We start from the raw sequence: 22,100 nt of genomic DNA, 5'->3' as shown, positions 1-22,100 counted from the left end.
TCCCTGTGCTCTTCTGTCTCGGCCCCCCTGTTTCTGCTCCCTCTGAGGCCTGAGGCCTGAGCCTCATGCTCCCTGTGTACTTCATACCAAAATCCTTTTCTGCGTTTTCCTTTGCATTCTGCCGTTTCCTGCAGCTTTTCCTCCCTTCGGGGGTACATGGGACGGGAACGGGGAGAGGAGAGAGACTGGAGGGCTTTGGAGCTCTGTCTGGACAGAAGTGTGCATGCCTTGCTGGGAGACGTGTGGTGTGAGGCGTGTGTCCTGACCTCTTCGCCCAGGCTGCTGTCCGGGCAGGCGCAGAGTCTAGGAACAGAACAGCGTGTGTTCATTGTGAGACCCTTGGAAGAACCCTGAAGCATCTTCACCATCTGAGATGATGGCTCTTTCAGCAACATGAGTATTGGGGACGAAAGAGTGACATTTGAGACCAAACCAGTCCAGTGCCTGCGTTGTGGACAGAGGGGGCGAACTCCACCTCCACACGGCTGAGTAACTCAGGACTTGCAGCGCAGGTGGCGGGGTGCCGGGGTCACGCTGGCGTCAGAAGAAGCTTGTTGGCTGTGCCCGGAGGAGTGGACTGCCACTGAGGGGCGCCGGGCCTGCTGCGCCCTGGCTGCGGAGCCCAGGAGGTCTGCCGCCCCGGCAAGGCTCCCGGGGCGCGGGGCGCGGGGCCGTGGGCCTGGGGACCGTCTCGGTCGTGCATCACAGGCGTGCCCGCTGCGTGCTGGGTGCAGCATGGTGCCCGACTCGCAGTCTGGCGGCAGAGGAGGTGTAGGAATATTTGGGGCGCTCTTTCCTGGGGAGGGGTGGGCGCTGGACTTGGAGAGGTGGTGCAGGGTGGCGAGTGGGAGCCTCCGAAGAAAGGCTTCGGTTCGACCTGCAGAGCTTCCTGCTGCTTCCCGCCCGGAGGGGACCGCCTCTCAGACCCTCGCCGTCCTTCAGTCCCTGGGCTGTGGTGACCTGCTCGTCTGTGCCCCCGCACCACCGGAGAGGAGGCAGTTGTCGCTGACACGGGCTTGTGTGTCAGAAAGTACCCGGTGGGTGCAGAGCTGCCGCCAGTGTGTCCTGTGAGATACGGTTCTAATTCCTAAATTACACAGTTAGCAGATGGTCCAAAATAGAACTGGTAATGGCAACATTCATTAGTGAGTTCGGGAATGTATATCATGCACAGTCTTGGGTTATTTGGAGGCTTCTCGGTACAGCGCTGTGAGGGAGACAAGTGTTCAGACTGTCAGGCCCATGGTGGACAACCATGGAGCAGGCTGGATGTACTGTGCAGGGAGAAGGTGCAAAGTTGAGGCCACGGGCTTTCACCCTGGTCCTCGTGCCTCCTCGGCTCAGGCATTCTGATACCTACAGCTCCTGAGATGGCCCCCCATGGGACCCAAGGTGGGGAAAAATGCACGTTTTATTCATGGTACACGCTCATGAAATCCTGTTCCCGCACCCAGTTCTGGGTGTGCCTCCAGTGGCCTTGTGGGCAGCTTATCGAGGTATTGTCCACATTGACAAGAAAGGAAACTGAGGCATGAGAACGCTGCCTGTCTTGACACCAGAAGCCTGTTGCAGTTCTGGGACAGAGCTTGGGGTGCCATTTTCAAGAGTCTGGTAAAGGTGGCCTGGGCGGTGACAGAGCCCCAAGTGAGCCCTTCCTCTGTGGGACTTGGCGAGCCAGCTGTCGGGGGTGGACTCTGAGCCAAGGGACAGGTGTGGGCTGTGCCTGCTTGGTGGGTCCTGTGGCCCTGTGTGTCCCCAGCAGCGGTGGCACAGCCTTTGAAGGAGGGACGGGGCTCAGTTGGGCAGCCTTCCCCGAGGCCCCGTGCCCGTCTGGCGTGGCCCGCTCCGCCTGTGCACCGGAGGCAGTGCTGAGCAAGAGGTCCCGGAGTGCCACCCTGGACACGGGGTTTCTCACCGCTCAGTGCAGAGCCAGCCCCCGCCTGCCACGCCCGGCCCTCCGAGGCAGGCTTCCTGGCCGTCCCGCGCCCACAGAGGATGGCTTTGTGCAGACCCCTCCTGGCCCGCGTTTAAACAAAGGGCTTTTCAGGCCTACACACAGATGTTCATTTGAGAATGAAAAATCAAATTAAGCGGAAGCAGCTTTGAAAGTTAATGCCCCATAGCAAGTAAAACAAAGGGGGAAACAGTGCTATGAATCTGCTTAAATAACTTTTTATTTTAAATAAAGTTTTGAACTAGAAAGTGTCATTTGAAAGGCGCTCATCTTCTCTGCTCGAGGGAACATCTGCGCTCATTCTGCGCGATGAATGCCACGGATTAGCAGGGGCTGTGGGCGCATCCCGTGACTGCACCTTCCCGTCCCACACGCCGCTGCGGCAGGCGGGCGCGGGGCCTGGCAGTAGACCGCCGCCGAGCCCCGGAAGTGCGCTCGCAGAGCCCAGGGCTCAGTTCTAACGGAAACGTGGTGATACGTGATGAAAATCTCCAGCGTTCGCTTTCATTTCAGAATGATCCATTTTGGGGATTTTTTTTGGTCAACACTTTAAAAATAGTATTTCTGAGCACCTGGATGGGGCAGCTTATCACCTCTGCACCAGGCGAGTCAGACAGGGCACCTCAGAGGTGACTGGTGTCCCCCCCTGCTGCGAGCCGGGGCGCCCTGTGGCGCAGGACTCTGGGTGTCCCAGACGGACGCAGCCCGAGGACAGCTGTTACCAGTGACCGGCACCGTCCCCAGGATGCAGCCTTTGGGCAGCCGAGATGTCAGTATTTTTCTTAGTACCACCTGAGGATATTTTTTTATTTATCATCAGATAGTGCGGGGGGGGGGGGGAGAGAGAGAGAGAGAGAGAGAGAGAGAAAGAAACATCTATGTGAGAGAGACGCATTGACTGGTTGCCTCCTGCACGACTAGACCAGGGCTGGGGACGAACCGCAACCTAGCTATGTGCCCTTGACTGAGATCAAACCCGCGACTCATTGGTCCACAGGCCAACGCTCTAACTGCCGAGCCAAACCGACCAGGGCAAGTCGTCAATATTTCTAACCAACCCCTTTCTGTCCATTTATCACCCTTTTCCGGCAGGCGACTTGGGTACCTCAGTGGGGTTGAGAGCCTTGGAAGGGCGAAGCCTCAGGGTCCCTTCCCAGGCCGCTCTGTCTCGGTTTTCTCATCTGGGAGCAGTGACGGCCCTTCCTTGGTGGTCAACGGGACCCAGAGTGTGGGTGCAATTCTCACGTTGAGTCTGGGCCTGTGAAACGCTGCTGTTTGTCCTGAGTCTGATCCGAAATGAGCTGTTTACATTCACATGGTCGATAGAGCTGTTCGGCTTTTCAGCGTCATGAACGTGTGCACGGGTGGCAGGGCGTGCAGCAGCCTGTGTGAGGGTTGAAGACAGGTGTGTGGGAGGGAGGGTGTAGATGAATGCAGCCACAACGGGGCGGCCCAGTGAGCCAGCACCTCCAGGAACAGGGAAAAGGATGGGCAGGTGGACTGATGGGCGAGGGGGCCAAGTTACTTGTTTTTTCTGGCAACCAACTGTGGACACCATGGAAGGAGGGGCAGGAGAGCTGTGGGTGTGTGGTCCCCGGCCGGCTTCCCAGCTGCCCTGTGAGTAACCCTGAGTGGAGGCCAGCCCTGGGAAGCTGCTGCACCCGGGAGGTGCCAAGCTGCAGGTGCTGTGATAACAGGGAGGCCCTTCCTCTTCCTGTTCTCCCAAGAATTCAGAGGTGGCCTACAGGGGGGTCCGGGCAGCGGGAAGGGGGAAGAGAAAGGCCAGCCAGCCACACCCTGCCTGGGACAGGCCCGGGCTGGAGTTCTGGTGGAGAGGAGTGGGTTTGTGTGGTGATGCTGGCTGGCGCCTCACCTGCTGGAACATGGCTGCTCTTGACACTGTGCCTGGAGGTGGCCGGGAGGTACGGACCTGCCAAGACTTGATGGAGGGATAGGCTGAGCCTCAGGGTGAACTGGGGGATCCTGGGAAGAGAGGAAGGGGCTTCAGCTTGTCAGGTGACTGACACCCTGCAGGAACTCCATCCCTTCCCAGCGTGTGGCCTCGGGACAGCGCTGTACAGGGCTGCTCCATCTCACCTGCACCGCCAGCCTGGCCTGCACTGGCCCTCAGCCCTGAGCAGCCGGAGGGCCCGCTGTTTCTCTCGCCCTCTTCACAGGGCAGCCGTGGCGCTTTCCGAAGCGCGCCCTCGACTGTGCGGCTGCCCTGCCGCGCCTGCTGTGCAGCTCCATTCTCTGCCGGGGCCTCTCCTGTGCTGGCCCAGGCCTCTGCCCTCAGCACACGGCTGTGCCCGCCAGCCCCTGCACCGTTTGCCTCGGCCTTCGCCACCTGCCCTCCGCGTGGCACTCGGCTCCAGAGCCTCTTGTCCGTCTGTTCACCTGCTTCTAACTCACTTCCTCACTGCGAGGGAAACTCCCTTCCCTGTGAAGTGTCGGTGGTGATGGTGGTGGTGGTGGCGATAGTGGTGGTGATGGTGGTGATATTGGTGGTGGTGGTGGTGATATTGGTGGTGGTGATGGTGGTGGACTCAACAACAGGGCTTGGTGTCTGTCTGTTGAGGGCCTCATGTGTGCCTCATCACAGCCTTTTTTGGAGGGTACACTCTTACTCCCCTGGGACTGCAGAGGGAGCATCGGTTCGGGGGGCAGGATTCACCCTTTCACTCCCAGCAGCTTTAAGGCACCAGGTGAGTGAGTCCTTCCTGGGGTCTCTGCCCTCCGCACTGGGCCCCGTGGCCTTTCCTTCCTCTGGCCTGACAAGGGTTATGAGTGTGTGCAGCACCGCGCTGTCTCGGCCATGCTGGCACCTGTCCACGAAGAGCACGGAGCCCGTGGACAGGTGCGTAGGACGTGGTTCGTGTGGGTAACTTGATGGAGAGGTAGCTTTGTTCCTTCTGGTCTCAGTGGCTGGGGGCTGTTTTGTGTCTGAGCCTCCAGAATGGAGGTTCCTTTAGGGGCAGAGCCGTCCCACATGCCAGACTCAGTGGACGTGGGGTCTCCTTTTGGTGGCAGGTTCTGATAGCGAAAGGGCAGCGTTCAAAACCCCTGTCGTCGGAAGAAGGTCCAGCTTCTTGTGATGAAGGGTCATCAGTCTTTCCTGACTGAAGGTGCGGGCATCAGAGGGTTGGAAGGGTTGAAACAAGTGGGCAGCGCAGCCCCCTCTGCTGGGAAAGGGGTTTGTTAGCTGGCTTTTCTCCTCCGCTGACACGTGCAAACTGGACTGTTAATAACTGAGCCGTTACACAAATGATAAACGTTTTAACACCAGTGCCAACTTGTGAGACGTGTCTGGAGAGGAAGGTGAGCTTCAGGGCAAGGCGCCGTGGGCTCCCACCACTCAGCCGACGGGCTGGGCCTCTGTAAATCCCCATCCCTCACCCTTCAGACCCCACCGGCCGGAATAGTCTCTTGGAACGCGGGTAAAACAGAACGCACGGCCGAGATGAGGTCCCGCATGCAGCCGGGACCCAGGTGCGGGCCGGCTCGGCCCTCAGTTTCTTAGTTTCTCACCTGCTTCCCGGGTGCTGGTCAGGATCTCTGCTTCTGAGGACTTCCCTTGGAGGCAGCCGGAATCCAGGACCACGGACAGCGCCTGGGCCTGGGTGCAGTGCAAGTGTGGGACCCTGGGGGGCGGACGAGAGCATGTCACATGTGAGCAGGAGGGTGGCTGAGAGCTGCCAGCCCTCCTGTCTGCTGGTAGGTCAGCAGCAGGGGTGGCATTGGGCAGGTCAGCGCAGCAGGGTGGCACTGGGCAGGTCAGCAGCAGGGGTGGCACTGGGCAGGTCAGCAGCAGGGGTGGCACTGGGCAGGTCAGCGCAGCAGGGTGGCACTGGGCAGGTCAGCGCAGCAGGGTGGCACTGGGCAGGTCAGCGCAGCAGGGTGGCACTGGGCAGGTCAGCGCAGCAGGGTTGGCACTGGGCAGGTCAGCAGCAGGGGTGGCACTGGGCAGGTCAGAGCAGCAGGGGTGGCACTGGGCAGGTCAGAGCAGCAGGGGTGGCACTGGGCAGGTCAGCAGCAGGGGTGGCACTGGGCAGGTCAGCAGCAGGGGTGGCACTGGGCAGGTCAGCAGCAGGTGGCACTGGGCAGGTCAGCAGCAGGGTGGCACTGGGCAGGTCAGCAGCAGGGTGGCACTGGGCAGGTCAGAGCAGCAGGGTGGCACTGGGCAGGTCAGCAGCAGGGTGGCACTGGGCAGGTCAGCAGCAGGGGTGGCATTGGGCAGGTCAGCAGCAGGGGTGGCATTGGGCAGGTCAGCAGCAGGGGTGGCATTGGGCAGGTCAGCAGCAGGGTGGCATTGGGCAGGTCAGCAGCAGGGTGGCACTGGGCAGGTCAGCAGCAGGGGTGGCACTGGGCAGGTCAGAGCAGCAGGGGTGGCATTGTGAAGGCCAGGTGACATTTCTCACCACCTTCCAGGAGACATGCTTCTCATTTTCGGAAGTGCCTGGCTGTGACATTTTTTAAAATCTCTTATTTCTGCCTAAAAGCTGGAATCCAAAAAGCTGCTTGTCCCTCTCTCAAGGTTTCAGTGACACAGCCTCAGACACCAGCCAGGTGGGCTTCGTCAGCTTGGCGCCCGCGCCCTCTGGCCTTTGCAAAGGTATGGTGCCACCTCTCTGAACTTGGGAAAGCCGTGTACAGCCGCCTCGGACACCTTGGCCATTCCATGGGCTTTGTTCACTCCTCCTCCCACTCTGTCAACAGGTAGTTCTGACCGCTCAGTCCCCGAAGGGCTCTAGGCTCTGCGTGACTGGAGGTGAAGTGAGGGAGAACCGCGCTTGCCCGAGCCAGGATGTGGCCCGTCCATTCCATGCAACACCAGCGGCATCGGTGCGCGGTACTCACGCTGGTGGTGGCTCCGTGGGGTTCCTCAGCAGCTGGCTTGTTGGGGTGCTTACATGGCCAGCGTGGGCCCTCGGGCTGTTTCCCTGCAGAACCTGTAGCTGGTCCCCTGCTGTCAGGCAGCAGGAAGTGGTGGGTGCTCTCTGAACTGTGTTGGCAGGGCCCCCTCGGTCAGGCTCCTGGGCTGAGAACTCCCAGCCTTACCCGTCCTTCTCCACCCACCGTGCCTGCCTGGCCTCTGGGTGGCACTTGTTACTGCAGGGAAGATGGGTAGCCGTCTCTCTGGCAAATCTGAAAATGAGATTTCATATTTTTTTTTTTTTTTTTTTTTTTTTTTTTTTTTATCCTCACCCGAGGACATTTTTCCATTTTTTTGTTCAGGTAGAGTGGGAGGGAGAGAGAGGAACAGAGAGAGAGAGAGAAACATCGATGTGAAAGGAACACATCGAGTGGCTGCCACCCACACAACCGACCAGGGCCGGGGACAAACTGCAACCGAGGTACATGCCCTTAGCGGGAACCAAACCCGGGTCTCTCCAGACCGCAGGCCGACGCTCTAACCGCTGAGCCAAACCGGCCAGGGCGAGATTTCATATTTTGAATAAAGAAAAAGAGGCTGGAACGTTTGCAGCTGGGAGATAGCAGAGATTAGAAACGTTACTTATCTCTGAGCACAAAAGAAGCAGAAGAGAGAGGCCGAGTGGCCGTAGAATACTGATGAAGCCAAGGTGGCTCGAGACCGCGGCCGCCGCCCTGTCCAGGAGTGGAGCAGGAGCACGAGCACGGCCAGCTCCCCGCTGCTGGCCAGGGCTGCGGAGTGCAGTGCAGTGGGCCGGCATCTGGGTCTGGGTGGCAGGGGCCCTGGCTGCCAGCCTTGATGTGGTTCCAGCTCGTAACTGGTGCCCACTGCAGAGACCAGACTGCCACAGGGCAGCCTTACATGGAGCGGCTCGCCGTGGACCGGCTGCCACGGAAACAGTAAGGTGCAGGGGAGCCCGGGGCTGTACCCAACGGGAGGGCCCCCCAGAGGAGACCTGAAGGGGTGGACGAGACCAGTGGTGGTGAGAAGGGGTGTCTGCATGGCCAGTGGAGGAGGGAGCGGTGGGGAGGGGCTGAAGGCAGGTAAATGTCCTGGGGGTGCCCGAAGCGGAACCCTGTCTCCACAGGAGGGAGCCATCACTTGGTGACTGTGCACTGGCTCAGGTTCCTCTTCTTTTTGGTGACTTGGCCTCAGCCATCCAGGCTGTGGCTCCCCTTGCCTGGCAGCATCCAGAGGAGACTGCATAGGGATGGCAGGGTGGTCCGGCCGCCCAGGCCCAGCCTGTCACTGTGCAGCCAGGAAGTTGAGACACAGTTGGGACAGTCTTTCTGCAAACAGCTTCCTAAGCACTTCGCATTATTACCATTTAAATGGGCTTTCTCTGCCACTGGATGAAGTTGGAGCGCCTCCGTGCTTGCGTGTTGTGTTGCTTTGGGATGCTAATCTCATAGCAGATGGCCACTTTGAAATTCATTTCCTATGAAGAATTTGTGTGAGAGAAGCACTTTTCTTTGTCACCAGCCTGCTCCTCCTATTGCTGAGGCTGTGTGCCTGGGGGTTGCTGAGCGGGCTTCTCCTGAAAGCAGCAGGCTGTGTGCATAGGAGCCGAGGGGGGACTCCCTGGGGCCAGCCAGGTGGGGGATGCCCACAGGCCCGGAGGAAGGCGCAGTGTTGCCCCAGAGGCTGGAGGCCTGCCCTTGGCTGTCCCCATGGGGCCTGGGCCTCTGCCCATGGGCTGCGTCTCTCTGGGCGCTCAGGCACATAAGCCTGGCACATGCTGGTGCTCTGGGTCTTTTTCTCCCACCTGCCACAGAGGTGGGTCCCCTGTCTGTGTCAGACTTCCCTAGTGACTCAGAGTGCAGCCCGGCATTGGCATGGGGAGGATTCCCAGGGACCGGCCAGTGCAGATTAGGAAGGGCTTGTCCCTGGTGCCTTGTGAATGTTTCTCAAATGCTGCCTGTTCCTGCCACACCCACAGGTGTGGGGTCAGTCACTTGATAGGAATGCAGGGTGGCAGTCGGCACTTCATGTCTGTCCTCCCCTTGAACATGCAAGAGGCTCATGAAGTGGAGGCTCTTATCCCATGAGTAGGTGAGAAATTTTAGTCATGGAGACCTCTGCACAGCCCTGTGCTGAGAGCAGAACGCACATTCCTCTCCCATGCCTGGGGACGTTCTCCAGAGTGGAGCATGCATGAGGCCACAGGACATGTCTCACTTAAAAGGTTAGCAAGCAATATCAGAAGGAAATTTGGAAAATTCACAAATAGGTAGAAATTAAACAGCATACTCCTTAATAACTAATGATTTAAAAAAACCCACAGGGAAAGTAGAAAACACTTTAGGATGAGTGAGAGTGAAACACAGCATACTAAAACACATGGGATGCTGCCAAAGCAGTGCTCAGAGGGATAGTCATAGCTGCAAGTGCCTAATCGAAGAAGAAAGACCTCAGCTCAGTAGCCTCACTCCCTACCAATAAATAACACACTAGAAGGAGAGCAGATAAACCCAGCACAGATAGAGGAGGAAATAATAAGGATCACAGTTGAGCAAAGCAGAGAAACACCACGAACAGAACATTAGTTCTTCAAGACGATGGGTGAAGTTGGCACACCTCTAGCTGGACTCACGGAGTGAGCATGTGAGAAATCCCCTGCTGTGAGCTGAAGAGCAGAAGTGGGGACAGTACTGTGTTACAGAACACAGAGGGTTGTGAGAGAGCACTGTGGACTACTGTGTGCCAACAGATTGGATGATCTAGAGGAAATGGACGAAACAGACTCAAAGGAAACAGAAAATCTGAACAGACCTATAATAAGTAATCAGCCAAGGAAGTATCTTCAACAAAGCAAAGCCCAGGATCACTGGTAAAGTGTACCCTTACATTTAAGGAAGGAATAAACACCAATCTTTCTCAAACTATTAAAGAAATAGAAGAGGGTGAGTTACTTCCTAACTCGTTCTATGGTGTGGAAACAATTTCAAAAGAATAAACTCGGCTTCCTCCCTTCAACCACAAGGAACTGCAAAATGGACTTAAATGTAACAACTGAACTGTAAATCTTTTAGAAAGAACACCAGTACTATAGATCTTTGTGGCCTTGGATTAGGTGATGGTTTCTTAGATATGATACCAGAAGCACACACAACAAAAGAAAAGATGCCCTGACCGGTTTGGCTCAGCGGTTAGAGCATCGGCCTGCGGTCCAGAGAGACCCGGGTTCAGTTCCCGCTAAGGGCATGTACCTCGGTTGCCGTTTGTCCCCGGCCCTGGTTGGTCGTGCGGGTGGCAGCCACTCGATGTGTCCCTTTCACGTCAATGTTTCTCTCTGTCTCTTCCTCTCTCTCCCTCCCACTCTATCTGTACAAAAAATGGAAAAATGTCCTCGGGTGAGGATAAAAAAAAAAAAAAAAGAAAAGATAAATAAAATGGGCTTCATCGAAATTAAACACTTAAATGCATCAAAGGACACCATCAGGAAAGTGAAAAGTCAGTCCGCAGAGTGGGAGAAAATATCTATAAATCCTGTCATTGACCCGGATCAAGTATCCAGAGTAGATGAATTCTCACACCTCAGTATCACTGATCTCAGGGAAATGGGACACACTACAGGATCCTGCCTCACATCGACAGACAGGTGCTACGGACGACCGTGTGTGTGTGCATGCGCGCACAGAAACGTGTGCACCCGCATCCCACCAGCATGCTGGTCTCAGTCGGGGGCAGCAGCCCGAGTGTCCCCCAGCACACGTGGGCGAATAAAATGCGGCGTGTCCGTACCATGGGATATTACTCAACTTCAAATGGAGGGAAGGACTGAGACACACCCTCCTCCCCCCCCCCCCCCGCCCCGAGTGAGCCTGGAGGGAAACAAGAAAGTCACCACAGGACCAGTTACAGTGGGATCCCACTTGCTGGAGTACCCAGAGCAGCCAATCCACAGACATAGACCTGCGTCTGCTGGCAGGTCAGGCGCAGTCACCATGCGACCAGGCAGTTCTAGCTCGTACCCAAGAAGACTGTGTCGGGTGCTCACAGAGTGGGCATAGCAGGAACCCAAGCCCCCTGCTGTCAGTAGACCAGCACCGGGCACGTCGTCCGGTGCCAGGAGGGAACCTGTGGCACTGCTGCATGAGGGCGAACCCAGGACATGGGGTGCCCAGTGAGGGGCGCTGCTGCGAGGCATGGAGCACAGGACCCTCGTCACAGGAGGTGTCTAAAGCAGCAACTCCATAGACCCAGAAGCCAGTGGGCGGGCAGGGCCGGGGCAGGGGATGATGGGGAGGGACTGCTGATGGGTGTGGGTACCTTTTGGGGGTGATGAAAGACTTCTTGAGTTAGTGTTGCTGTTTGGACAGTATTGTGGATGCAGTAAAACCCACTGACTTTTTCCTTTTAAGTGGTTAAAATATCAAATTTACGTAAATTCCATCTCAGTGAAGAGTCCGTTATGTAGCAGATGGTTTTGTTGTGTTAGGTGGAGCCTGAGGACCCAGTAGGGCTCGTTGAGAAGCTGCCTGGTGTGTGGAGGGTGCTCCTGGTGTGAGCTCCTTGCTGGACGGAGACAGTGCTCTGGGATGTGGGCACGCTCCAGGAGGACGGCCACCACTCTGCTCCGGGGCGCGTCCTCGGCTCCAGTGGGGGTGGCTCAGCGGGTACCCTCAGTCCTCGGCTCTGGTCTCCTAGCTGTGTCCTAGCCAAGTAGGCACACTGCAGAGAAAACCTTCAGCTGCAGCTCTGGTATCTGATACGTGGGGTCATGGTCATGGTGACCTCTGGCCACACAGGAAACAAACACGAGCTGAGCCTGTCTGGCAGTCTGTGTTTGGGTGCTCGCCAGAACAAGGCTGCACCGTTGAGCATGTGTGCGGACATGGCCTGTGCTCTCGACCCCGCTGGGAAGACGTCTCTCTCCAAACCCTGCTGTGGACACAGTGCCGGCTGGGCAGGGAGTTCTGGGACCCCTGTGGCCCTGGGCTGTCAGCACTGGCTGGCCCTGTGGGTGTGTGTCTAGGCAGCCTTGCCCTGGGGACACCAGCCTGCTGGAAGGCCATGAGGAGCGGGCCCTGGGCACAGGCTCAGCCTGGCTGTGTAGGGAGGCAGCTGGCACAGTGGAATGGTAGTTTGGAGAGAGTGAGAGGTGCAAGAGAGGGCCTGGCAGCTCATGCCCACCACCTGTTCTGGGACGTTTATCTTCTCTGCCTATGGGTCCTGGGAAGGCACTCACCACTGACCCTCTGCCCGAGTGGGGCCCGACACACGGGAGGTGCTGTTTGCCTCCGTTGTAGGCTGTGTGTCCGCCAGCGGTCTGGCTTGGGGGCAGGGCGGAGACACCTGCGCGTGAGCTCTGCCACTGCCTTCCTCTCCTGGTCACCGAGAACTGATGTATCTGCTGGGCCCAGCCCCAGCCCCAGGTTCATTCCGGCCCTGCCCTCCTTCTGCTCTGAGTCCAGGGTCACCTAGGGCCTGGCCAGGGGAAGCCGAGGCGCAGCTGGAATGTGTGAGGTACCCTGCGTGGCCTTCTCTTGGAAGGCGGCCTGTTCACTGAGTGGAGGTGGCCCAGGCAGGTCCGGCGCCACAGTGGCCCACAGAGTGCAGGGAGGGCTGTTCTCAGCTGCTCTCTCCCCGGCCGCACTTCCTGTCTCTAATCTGCTCTCCACAGATGCCGCCGGCTCAGGCATCAGTGAGCACAGCCCTGCGCCCCCGCGCATGGCCCTCTCTGCGGGCTGCTCGCGTGTGCCCGAGAGATAGGGCGCACGGCAGCTCCTGCCCCCGTCTCTGCCTGCTTGTGTGGGGACCTGAGTCAGGACATGAAGGTCACAAGCTCCTTCCCCTCACCTGGCGCTGGGGCCCGTGGCCTGCCTGGGTCAGGCTCCTTTTCTCCTTCAGGAATTTCAGAAAATTACATTGTCTTGTAATCACACCAGACCTTTATTTTTGTCCACTCTTTGCAGTCACTGTCAACTTTGTCTCTGAATTGGATTGACTGGTCTGAATACACTGGACAATCCATACCAATCCCCCGCCCCCGACCCTGCCCAGCACTGCCCCTTCCCAGCACCACCGCAGGGGAATAGGGCCCCTGCCTGCGCCTGTCAGAGCCCCTGTCTCTCTCCCACGTTGGGTCTGTATGGAAGAGTGGACCTTGCTGGAGGACAGTCCATGGGGACGGACTCGGAGCTGTTGATGTGCCGGCCCTCCCTGTACCCCTGGGTCCAGGCCCCTTGTCCCGGAGGCCCTGTGTGGCCTTGCCAGGCTGGCCTGACTCTGGGCGGTATGGGTGGGCTCATCTCTCCAGCCCCATGGACCTCGGTCAGGTTGTGGGCTTCTATGTGGAGCCTTCACTGTTTCCTGTTGATGTGCGTGAGCCCCCTGGTGCGTGTTCCCTGCCACACTGCTGCCTGTTTCCGGAGACCAGCTCTGCTCCACAGCTGTTCCTCCTGGCCACTTGGCTCTGGGGTGTCCAGCACATGGCAGGGCCTCTGAGGGACACCTTTTCCAGAACACCCCACCCGCCCCAGCACGAGTGCCTTTTCCCGGCCACGGCCCTTCCTGCTGGACACGTCTTCGCTCCCGGACCAGCCCTGCTGGTCACAACTCAGCTGCCGAGCTCCTCAGGGGAGATTTCCTCTTTCCTCTTTCTTGTCACCTGGACCTCTGGAAGCCAGTCCAGAAAAGGTACCCCAACGACACTTGAGAGGTACCCAACAGTGGTACTTGGCAGGCTGGGAAAGGGGAGTGCCGCCTGCCAGGGATCCGTCCGTCTGTCTGATGCCCTGAGAAGTAGCGTCTCCTCGGTTCACGGTCTGGTGCTGCTGAGGGCTGGAGGCCAGGCAGGAGCCCGGGTGGCCTCCTCTGCCCTGGCCAGGGCACACAGCCCAGGCTCATCTTGTTACCTGTGGAGCCTCCTCACAGCTGCCCCCATGCTGGCCTCCACCCCGCCCACCTTGGGACCTCTGTCCTCTGGCCCCGGCATTATCTGCAGAGGTGCGATCAGAGCCAGGGCCACCCGGTGAGCCGGGGCGGCTGTCAGGTGTGGGGCTCGCGCAACTGCCCTGCCGCCCTGGCGGTGGGAGAGCATGAGGGCGGCCCTGCAGCCCCAGCCCGGCAGCCGTCTGGAGGAGCTCTGGAGGAGGTGGGCCGCTCAGAGCTGCCGCTTTTCATCAGGTGTCCACTCTCTGGCCCTGGCCCGGTGTGAGGGGGCACTGTGTGTGTGTGTGTGTGGGGGGGGCTGCTGTGCGGATGCAGTGCCGGGAAGTAATGGCAGAGAAGCCAGTCACTTTTGGTCTGCCCCGTCATTGGGTTACTCTGGCGTGGGCAAGGCCAGAGCCCTGCTCGCAGAGTGCACTGGCTATAACTGGCTATAGGCCTTGCTTACCTGGGGTGTCACATGCAGGGAGAAATGGCTTCCCCGGGGCGGGGGTGCTCACTTGTGGGAGACAGCCATACTCCAGGAGAGTTGGCGTCAGCATCCCCCACGCAGGTGTCGTACCTCACAGGGTGCTGACTCCCTGTGCATTGGGTCGAGGGCAGCGACGCTGATGGGAAGAGAAACAGGCGGAACAGGCCTGATGAATCAAGGAAATGCCAGCAGGCCAGCTGGAAGGACAGCGTGGGGTGTGGGGTTGATGGAGGCGCTGTGTGCACTGCCAGGGCGTCGGGCTCTGCGTCGGTTGTGGGGGTGCCGGCACCTCCGCAGCAGAGCCGCTAATTGGGTGCCTGGGTGGCTGTCACCCACATGTACCCGCTGATCGACTCCACTTGGTCTGACTGCTGGGCCCTGCCTTCCTGTCCACCCTCCTGCCCTTGCTTGTCCTGCTCTGGCCTGCTATCCCCCACGGACATGCCTGGCCACTCACCCCGTCCTCTGCTGTGGTCTGTATTCCTGGTCTCCTGCTCTGGTGAGCTCCGTGAGGCAGGGGCTCTGTCCCTCACTGTTGTTTCGGTGGCGGTAAGCCTGGCGCCCAGGGCTCCGTGCGGACTGCCAAGCCCGAACACCAGAGCCTCCTCACTGCACCGGGCTGTGCTGCTCTCCAGGAGGGGAGATGCAATGGGGGGCTGTTGGCACTTTTCTGCAGTGTTTGACTTTGGAGGACTGTTCTGTATCTGTTCAGTGGCCCCATTGGAGTGTGGGGTGTGGTCCAAGCCAGTGGGAGGAGGTGGACTTGCTGTCCCAGCAAGTATGTGCTGAAGTGTCAGCCCTTCCCAGGCGCCCTCCACAGGGCTCCCGCGCACCTGCACCAGTGCCAGTCGGCCTTGGCGCTGTCAGGGCTGCTTCCCACCACGTGCTCTCGGGAGGACTGGCCCTCTGCCTCTGCTTGTCCTTACTGCCCAGGTCCCAGTGGCTGGGGCCAGAGCTCGTCTCGCTATGTGCCAGACACCCCGGAGCCAGCCCGTGTGGGCTCCCCACCCGTGATTTGGAGGTACCCAACCCATGCGATGACAGGCTGGTAACAGATGAGCTCAATTGGATTATTCATTATGGTTGGGATGGAATTGAAATTGCAAAGGGTAATTTTCCTTCTCACATCTCAAGGTCAGACGAGAGTATTTACTGTGCGGCCTCTGTTTATCTGGGAATGCAAATTGAATTTGGTGATTCAGAGAGATGAGTGTTAGGAATCGAGCTCATCAGAGGTGGGTGTTGGGAGAAGTGGCCCGAGGCCTGGCTGCAGCCTCCTTGCTGCTCCCTGGGCCCTTCCTCTAACTGGTAACTTTTTCAGCCTTTGCTTTGCTGATTCTCTGCTTTTGTTCCCACAGTTTGGTGTTAATTTTTTGAGAGAAATGTGTGATGACACTTGGAGGCATTCAAGATTGGGGTCAGAGGGCATAAATAAAGACAGCTGCAAGCCCCGGGGGCCAGGCGCCCTCTGCTGCTCCCAGCAGCCCGAGCAGGGCTGGGAGAACTGGGCTGCCTGCCTCCCCTCTCCGGCCTCTGGTCTCCCTCATCCTCCCCCACACGTGCCAAAGCAACCTTGTGGCAAGATGACAGAGCCTGAGGTCCCACTGTTGCCCCAGGATGTGTGGACAGCCCAGTCCCTGGAGCTGGTGGTGGCTTCGCTGAACCCCATGTATGTGCTGTGGCTCACTGGCACCCCCGCCCTGATGGCTCCCGGCAGGTGTCCCGGGCCAGGAGGCAGCGCCTGGTCTGCAGCTGGTGCCAGGGTGCCAGGCCTGTGTAGGACCCGCTGCTCCTGCCCCTCCACTGCGGGCCTGCAGCTCCGCCCCGCCCTTTCTATGCCCTTCCCTCCCGTCCCTCGCAAGCAGCTTCTGGAATTGTCAGCTTCTTGAGGCTCCCTGACGAGCTGCGATGGGGCCAGGCCTGCTCGCCTCCTCCTCCTCCTGGTGGCTCTGCAGCCTGGGGTGGGGAGTAGGAGTGAGGCCAGAGCGGAGACAGTGCAGGGTCCGCCCTCAGTTCCGCAGCTGGGTCGCGTCTGTCCTTCCTCCTGACAGAGTGGTCCCGGCCCATGGAGGTTCCCACCATGACAGGCCATAGGCATTCCTGGTCGGGGCAGAGTGGCCTCTCATGAGTGACTTTGCCACTTGGGGCCTGAATTTAGTAACCTTTAAAATGGAGAAGCTTGAGGGTCATGTGTGTGAGTGGATTTCGGTCCATGTTCCTCAGAGCCCCGAGAGTGAAGATACTTTAGAGATTCTGCATACATGTGAATTAAATTTTACTGAGGCTCAGGGTGCACTTGCAATTGTATTGATGTCTTAACCCGTTGGAGACCCCCAGGGTTAACCTGTACTGTCCAGCTAGTCCTTCAGGGACATTCAGCAGAGCTGGCCTCCTTGTGTCGTCCCATGCCTGCGTGGAGGTCCTGACCAGTGTCACCAGTTGGAAGGCCTGCTCGGCTCAGAGCTGCTCTTGCTGGGAACTTGAGTCTGGCCGTGCTGTTGGGCCCGTTTATGCCTCCATGTTGATGTGCTGGGCAAGACCTAGTGTGCAGCAAGGCCAGGCTCCACAGGGGATGGCTGCCCTTCCCGGCTGGCCTGCCCTGGGGCGATGGTACCTCGGGGCGAGCGTGGTGGCCGTTGGTACCGCTACCCACCCTGGGCATCAGGACCGCTGGGGGGCAGGCAGAGTTGGGAGAAGATAGAGCGTGGGAAGGTGGGCTGCATGGCTGTGCGTGGACGAGCCAGCCTCGGGGTGTCCTGAAGAAGGTCACTGAGGTGTCTCCTCCGGCTGCGGCCTGTGCCGTGACCTTTCACTTCTCCTGGGAGCGGGTCTTCCCAGCTGGGGGTTTGCTGAGGAAGGTTACATTAAGGTGCGTGGCCAGCACAGACCCTGCTTCCTGCAGCAGGTGCCCGCTCAGAAAGACACTAGTCGATAAACATGCCGACTTCTTCTCCAAGAACTAAGAACTTCACTTTGAACTCTCAGAGGTTCACAGAAATGCCAGTGACCTCCGAGGTCACCTAAGTATGGAGCTGGAGGCTTAATTTTTTATGAGTTTTCTCTTTACTTCACAGAGAGAACGTCCGACAGAGGCATCGGGCACTGGGTGCGGGTGGTGGGCCCCGCCCTGCAAGAGCTCCCTGGAGGCTGGGTGGGCAGGCAGCCTCTGAGGTGGGGGCATCTGTGGGCAATGGTTTGAAAAACTCATTCGGGGCACTTTGGACTGGATTCCTGGAAACTTCTGGAAACTTTGCTCTTGGAGGCCAACCCCTGTGTGTGTGCCATCCTGTCCCTTCTCTGCAGGGTGATCAGGACCCCCCCACCCCCACCCCATGGCTGCACACTGGACTGTGCTTCCCATAGAATTTACATACAAAAGTAAAACCCCTCCTGACTTCTAATCCTTTCCATCTGCCACCCAGTTGCCTACTCTGCTCTTCCCCCAGGGACATCTGTAGAAAAAGCACCTCATCACTAGGAAAGGTAGATTTCCGTCCTCACCAGGCACAGTGGCTTTGCCCAGCCCCACAGCCCTGAAAGGCTCAGTCTGTTTCCTCCTGTGCCTCTGGACTGGGACTGGGACTTTGTCCCGCAGCGGACATGTTGGTTTCATGACCTCTGAGCACGGAGCTGGGGGCTCATGTCAGGTGCCTCCGTGCTTGGCTCCGAGGGGCTGAGGCCTGCCTGCTGTTCAGGAGTGCACCGAGTGCTGGCAGCCTGCAGATGGTGCAGCAGCCCTGTGCCCAGGCGTGGCCCCAGGCTCCAGGATTTGGTCTGTCCAACTTCCTACTGACATAGTACCCTGTGGCCATGCGTGTATGTGCACCTGCTCTTGGTGGGGAGGTCTCCAGTTTGACCCCTACATGGATATGAGGGCATCATGCTCCCCAAACTGTGGGTCCTTGTCAGTCTCCCCAAGGTGGTCCCCAACATTCTGGTGCTTAGGGTAGCCCCTCACTCCGAGCCCGGCCAGGCTTGGAGCTGTGCCTGTCATCTGAAAGACAGCACTGGCCAGCTCCTGGTCTTCGCGCCCACGAGCAAGGCCGAGCATCCTTCTCACTGGGTGCCGCCATGGAGCAGGGACTTAGTGCTCTGCACTGCCCACCAGAGCTCCGTGACTCCGGTCCATCTCAGCCCTTGGTTATCAGCTGGCCAGGAATGGCTTTAAATTGAACTAGAACTCCATAGCCTGTTTCAAATGAGTATTTGTACTTGTTTTTATGTCATTTTATGTGTCTGGTTATGAAGCACCAAGAGGTGGCAGGTGTGGTCAGCCAGCTGAGCAACCAGATCGCAGAGTAACACAGAACTTTCCCAGATGCTAACTCGAAATGAAAGCCCCCCAGTGAGGGAGGGCTCAGTTCTGGCCCGGGGCTGGTGCTGTGGGCCAGGTAGGGGTGGCCCAGGCAGCTGCTCTAGGTGCATACGTGATTCACATTCTCTTCTGGATTCTACCTAACTGTAAAGAATCACCATAAAAACCCTCCCACTCACTGAGCTGTGAAATAGAGCAGTCAGCACGGGGAGACCACCTCCAGGGGAAGCTTGACTTGCCATCCCTGTGAATTAAGGTCTTCTTGAAATTATGTCATCAAAGCAAAAAAAGAAGCAATTGGCTGCCAAGCCCGACACCAGACTGCAGGGGTCCGAGGGCCCTCGTCTCACACCTCACAGTGTCAGAACTGGGCCATTGCTCCCGTGGACCATCCCCTCCGGGGTGCTGACGTCCCCTCATGACTGCTCTTCCTAAGATCATTTCTGTTTTTTTTTTCCTGAGATTTTAAGATTTCCTTTGGCAAGAGGTTTCCTCTACTTAAATAAATAGCGTGAACACTGTGTTTTCTACTCACACTCACACACCCTGCCCTGGTCAGGTGCCCTGCTCAGGCGCCCTGCAGGGTCAGCCCACTCTCCCTGGACATCGTCCTTCCTGGTCATCAGTCCTGGTCACTGACTCTGAGGATGGCATAGGCGAGGCGGGAAAGTCTGCGACCAGACTCTGAAGGTGCTTCACCACCATTCCAAGAGGTCGGAGGTCAGCCTGTGGGTGGTCAGGAGTGAGACTTCAGACCAAGTGTCCATCCTTACCTGGGGTCTGACGGGATGCCCTGGTGTAGAACCCGGGCAGCGCACTGTGAGCTAGAGGGGAGGGTGCTGACGAGCAGAGGTGGCAGGAAGGTCGGGGCCCAGGGTCGGGCCTTGTGCCCGGCTCCTCTGGGCATCGGTGGTGAAGCTCTGGCTGGGGTTCGGTTGGGCTTCTGGGGCGAGGGCAGGAGGGCTGGGAGCTGCACACCTGGGGCTGACTCAGGGAAGTGCCTGCTCTGCTAATTGAGCTCATTCACGCCACAATTTTCCCCATTGTGTGCGGAGCTGCGCCCTCCCGCGCAGGCAGATCTGGGATCGCCCTGGGGGTCTGCTGGAGACTGGGAGAATCCTGAAAGGCTCTGAGTAGCTATTCAGAAGTGAGGAAATGACAGATAACCACTGGCCGCAGGTGCAGCTCTATTCTGGGACCTGAAGGAAGAGCGGGCCTGGGCCCGGGCTGGGTGCTGCCCTGCAGGCCCAGCCTCACCCTCTGCCCTTCTGCCTTATCTGTACAGCGCCCGGGAGCTGGACAAGGTCAGGCAGCAGCTCCAGGAGGAGGTCCGCCAGGTCAGCGCCCAGCTGCTGGAGGAGAGGAAGAAGCGTGAGACGCACGAGGCCCTGGCCCGGAGGCTTCAGAAGCGGGTCCTGCTGCTGACCAAGGTACGGGCTGCGGGAGGGACAGCGGCGACAGGTGGCGCCCAGCCCACCCTGCCTCAGCCGTTCCTGGTGTTTTGTCCCCAGCACCCATCTGCCAGGATCTCCAGCACTCTAGGTGCTCACGCCTCACGTGACTGGTCTTCGCTCGCTCAGTCTGCTGTGCTCGGGCCAGCGCGCAGGCAGAGTCCTGCAGCTCAGGCAGGCGGTGGTGTCCTGGTGGCCAGGAGGGCTCTGACTGGCAGCCGAGACCTCTCCAGCCTGGCGTCCCTGTGGACCCGTGTACGGTCGGTGTCTTTTTGGGGCAGTCCTCTCTCACTCCCTTCCTTCAGCGCTGGGCTTTGGAGTGAGGCTGTTGCCTGTGTCCCAGGTGTGCTGGGCAGGCACGTTCTAGCCCAGCCTCGGCTGGGGGCCGGTTCTCCCACTGTTCTGTGCCCAAAGAGCTTCTGATTTCTGGCTTGATAGGCAGAGTTCGTTGGAGCATGAATTCGGGTTTTGTGTGAGGGAACTTATTAAAAATGCTGCCTTGGACACTGACATTTCAGAAGATGGGGAAGGAAGAAACCAGATCTGTCCCCAGATGCTCCCAGGCAGGGTGGTGTCCTGCTCGCTGGGCAGGGACTTCTCCCGCAGCCCACAGGGTGACACTGAGGGGCTGCGGCCCCCTCGGAAACATGCTGTCTGGCAGGCTGTGCTGCTCATCATCGTTCTGAGGGAGACCTGGCGCCTTGCTGCCGGGCCTCCTGGCGGCGGAGCTTTCAGAAAACGAGTCCAGTTCCTGACTCGAGCGCCGTCAGGGGCCTCTCTGTCCTCTCTGTGCCACGCCGTCCTCGGAGAAGACCTCGGTGTGCCTCACGTCACTCGCCAATCCAGGGCCTCCCCCTCCCCATGGCCCAGTGCTGCGTCTGGAGCCTGGGCTCTTCGGGTGGCCCACAGGGCAGACACTCCCCAAGTGTCCTCCTGCTGCCTCCTGGCATGGAAGGGGCACAGTCCTTGGCCTGGTCAGCTGTGCCCAGCTATGTGGAGCCAAATTCTTAGGACCTTACTGCCTCCTCCTTCCCCCCACATTTGTTTTGTGTCTGCCATGTCTGCTGGGTGTGAGGTGCCCACGATGCAGGTGTCACAGCCCTGGCGCAGTTTACAGTCTAGCGGGTCAGGCAAGCAGACCGGCAGGAGAGACCAGCACGCGCGCTCACAGACACACACGTGCGTGCACACTTGCCAACTCTGACCTGTGACGGATGCACCGAGTGCTCGTTACTCGGGAGGAACTCTCCCAGGGGCTGATGGTCAAGCAGAGACCTGCGGGCTCACTGCTTGTGAAAGGCAGGCCAGGGAGACTTCGGCTTTGTTGGTGGAGAGCTGCCTAGGGGCTGGGGGAAGGTGCTGCCAGTGAGACAGACGTGTGGGAGCAGGGAAGAAGGAGCTGACTCAGCTCCGCTCCTTCGCCAGGGCCTGGCTCTCGGGCTGTTTAAGGTGTGAGCTACCCGCCTTCGACGGGTCTGTCAGCCGGCAGACGGGGAGCTCCGGTCGGGGGCAGGTGCAGTGAAGCTGCGTGTGGCTGGGGTGGTGGCACATCTGGACTTGACCGTCAGTGGGTGAGAGACGAGGGGTGTGCTGTGGTCCCTGATGTGGGAGGCACAGAGCATTCCTGGGGCGACAAGTGGGAGGACCTTTCTATATGACCTCAGAAAAACCGCTGGGCCTGCCTGGGTCTGCTTCTCCCGGTGTCCAGCGGCTGCAGTGTCCCACGCTGACGTGGCTCTGTGCAGGAGCCTGGTAGGCTCCTGTTTGGATAGTGCTCAGGGGCACGAGCCTCTGTGCTCTTGGTGTTCAGTGGAAACTCTTGATTAATGGAATTCTCTGTTTTCTTCATAAATGCCTGCCCCATACATTTGGATATGGGCTGTTTTATTACTGTGTCTTCACAGTGCTTTCCCTTCCTCTGGATCTGTAAAGGCTGACCTAGGAGCGAGGTCCTCACATTCACTGCGCATAAGTGGCAGGGGGGTCTGAGGTGGAGGCAGGAGACCTGGCTCCGCCCCACTTGCTGCTTTGAGGTTTCATCCCAGAGTCTGGCGGAGCATCTCCTGGGAACCATGCTCTGT

The 22,100-nt window shown here is 58.8% G+C and overlaps 1 protein-coding gene across 5 annotated transcripts in view; it reads left to right on the top strand.

Moving 5' to 3' along the window:
• The window catches only part of MAD1L1 (mitotic arrest deficient 1 like 1), a 199,305-nt gene that overhangs the window by 72,431 nt on the left and 104,774 nt on the right, over positions 1-22,100 (top strand). For 3 of the 5 annotated variants that reach the window (XM_036240352.1, XM_036240353.1, XM_036240354.1), the window contains one exon: positions 19,854-19,998. The exons of 1 other annotated variant lie outside the window; for it this stretch is intronic. In XM_036240352.1, the coding sequence (XP_036096245.1) occupies positions 19,854-19,998 (145 nt within the window). Of the gene's footprint in view, positions 1-6,494; positions 6,567-6,670; positions 6,797-19,853; positions 19,999-22,100 lie in introns of those variants that run through there. One more of the 5 variants, XM_036240355.1, reaches the window with a different exon arrangement.

Source organism: Molossus molossus, unplaced genomic scaffold, assembly GCF_014108415.1.
Source record: "Molossus molossus isolate mMolMol1 unplaced genomic scaffold, mMolMol1.p scaffold_m16_p_4, whole genome shotgun sequence".
Classification (NCBI taxonomy): domain Eukaryota; kingdom Metazoa; phylum Chordata; class Mammalia; order Chiroptera; family Molossidae; genus Molossus; species Molossus molossus.
This window is presented reverse-complemented; position numbering and strand designations above follow the sequence as displayed.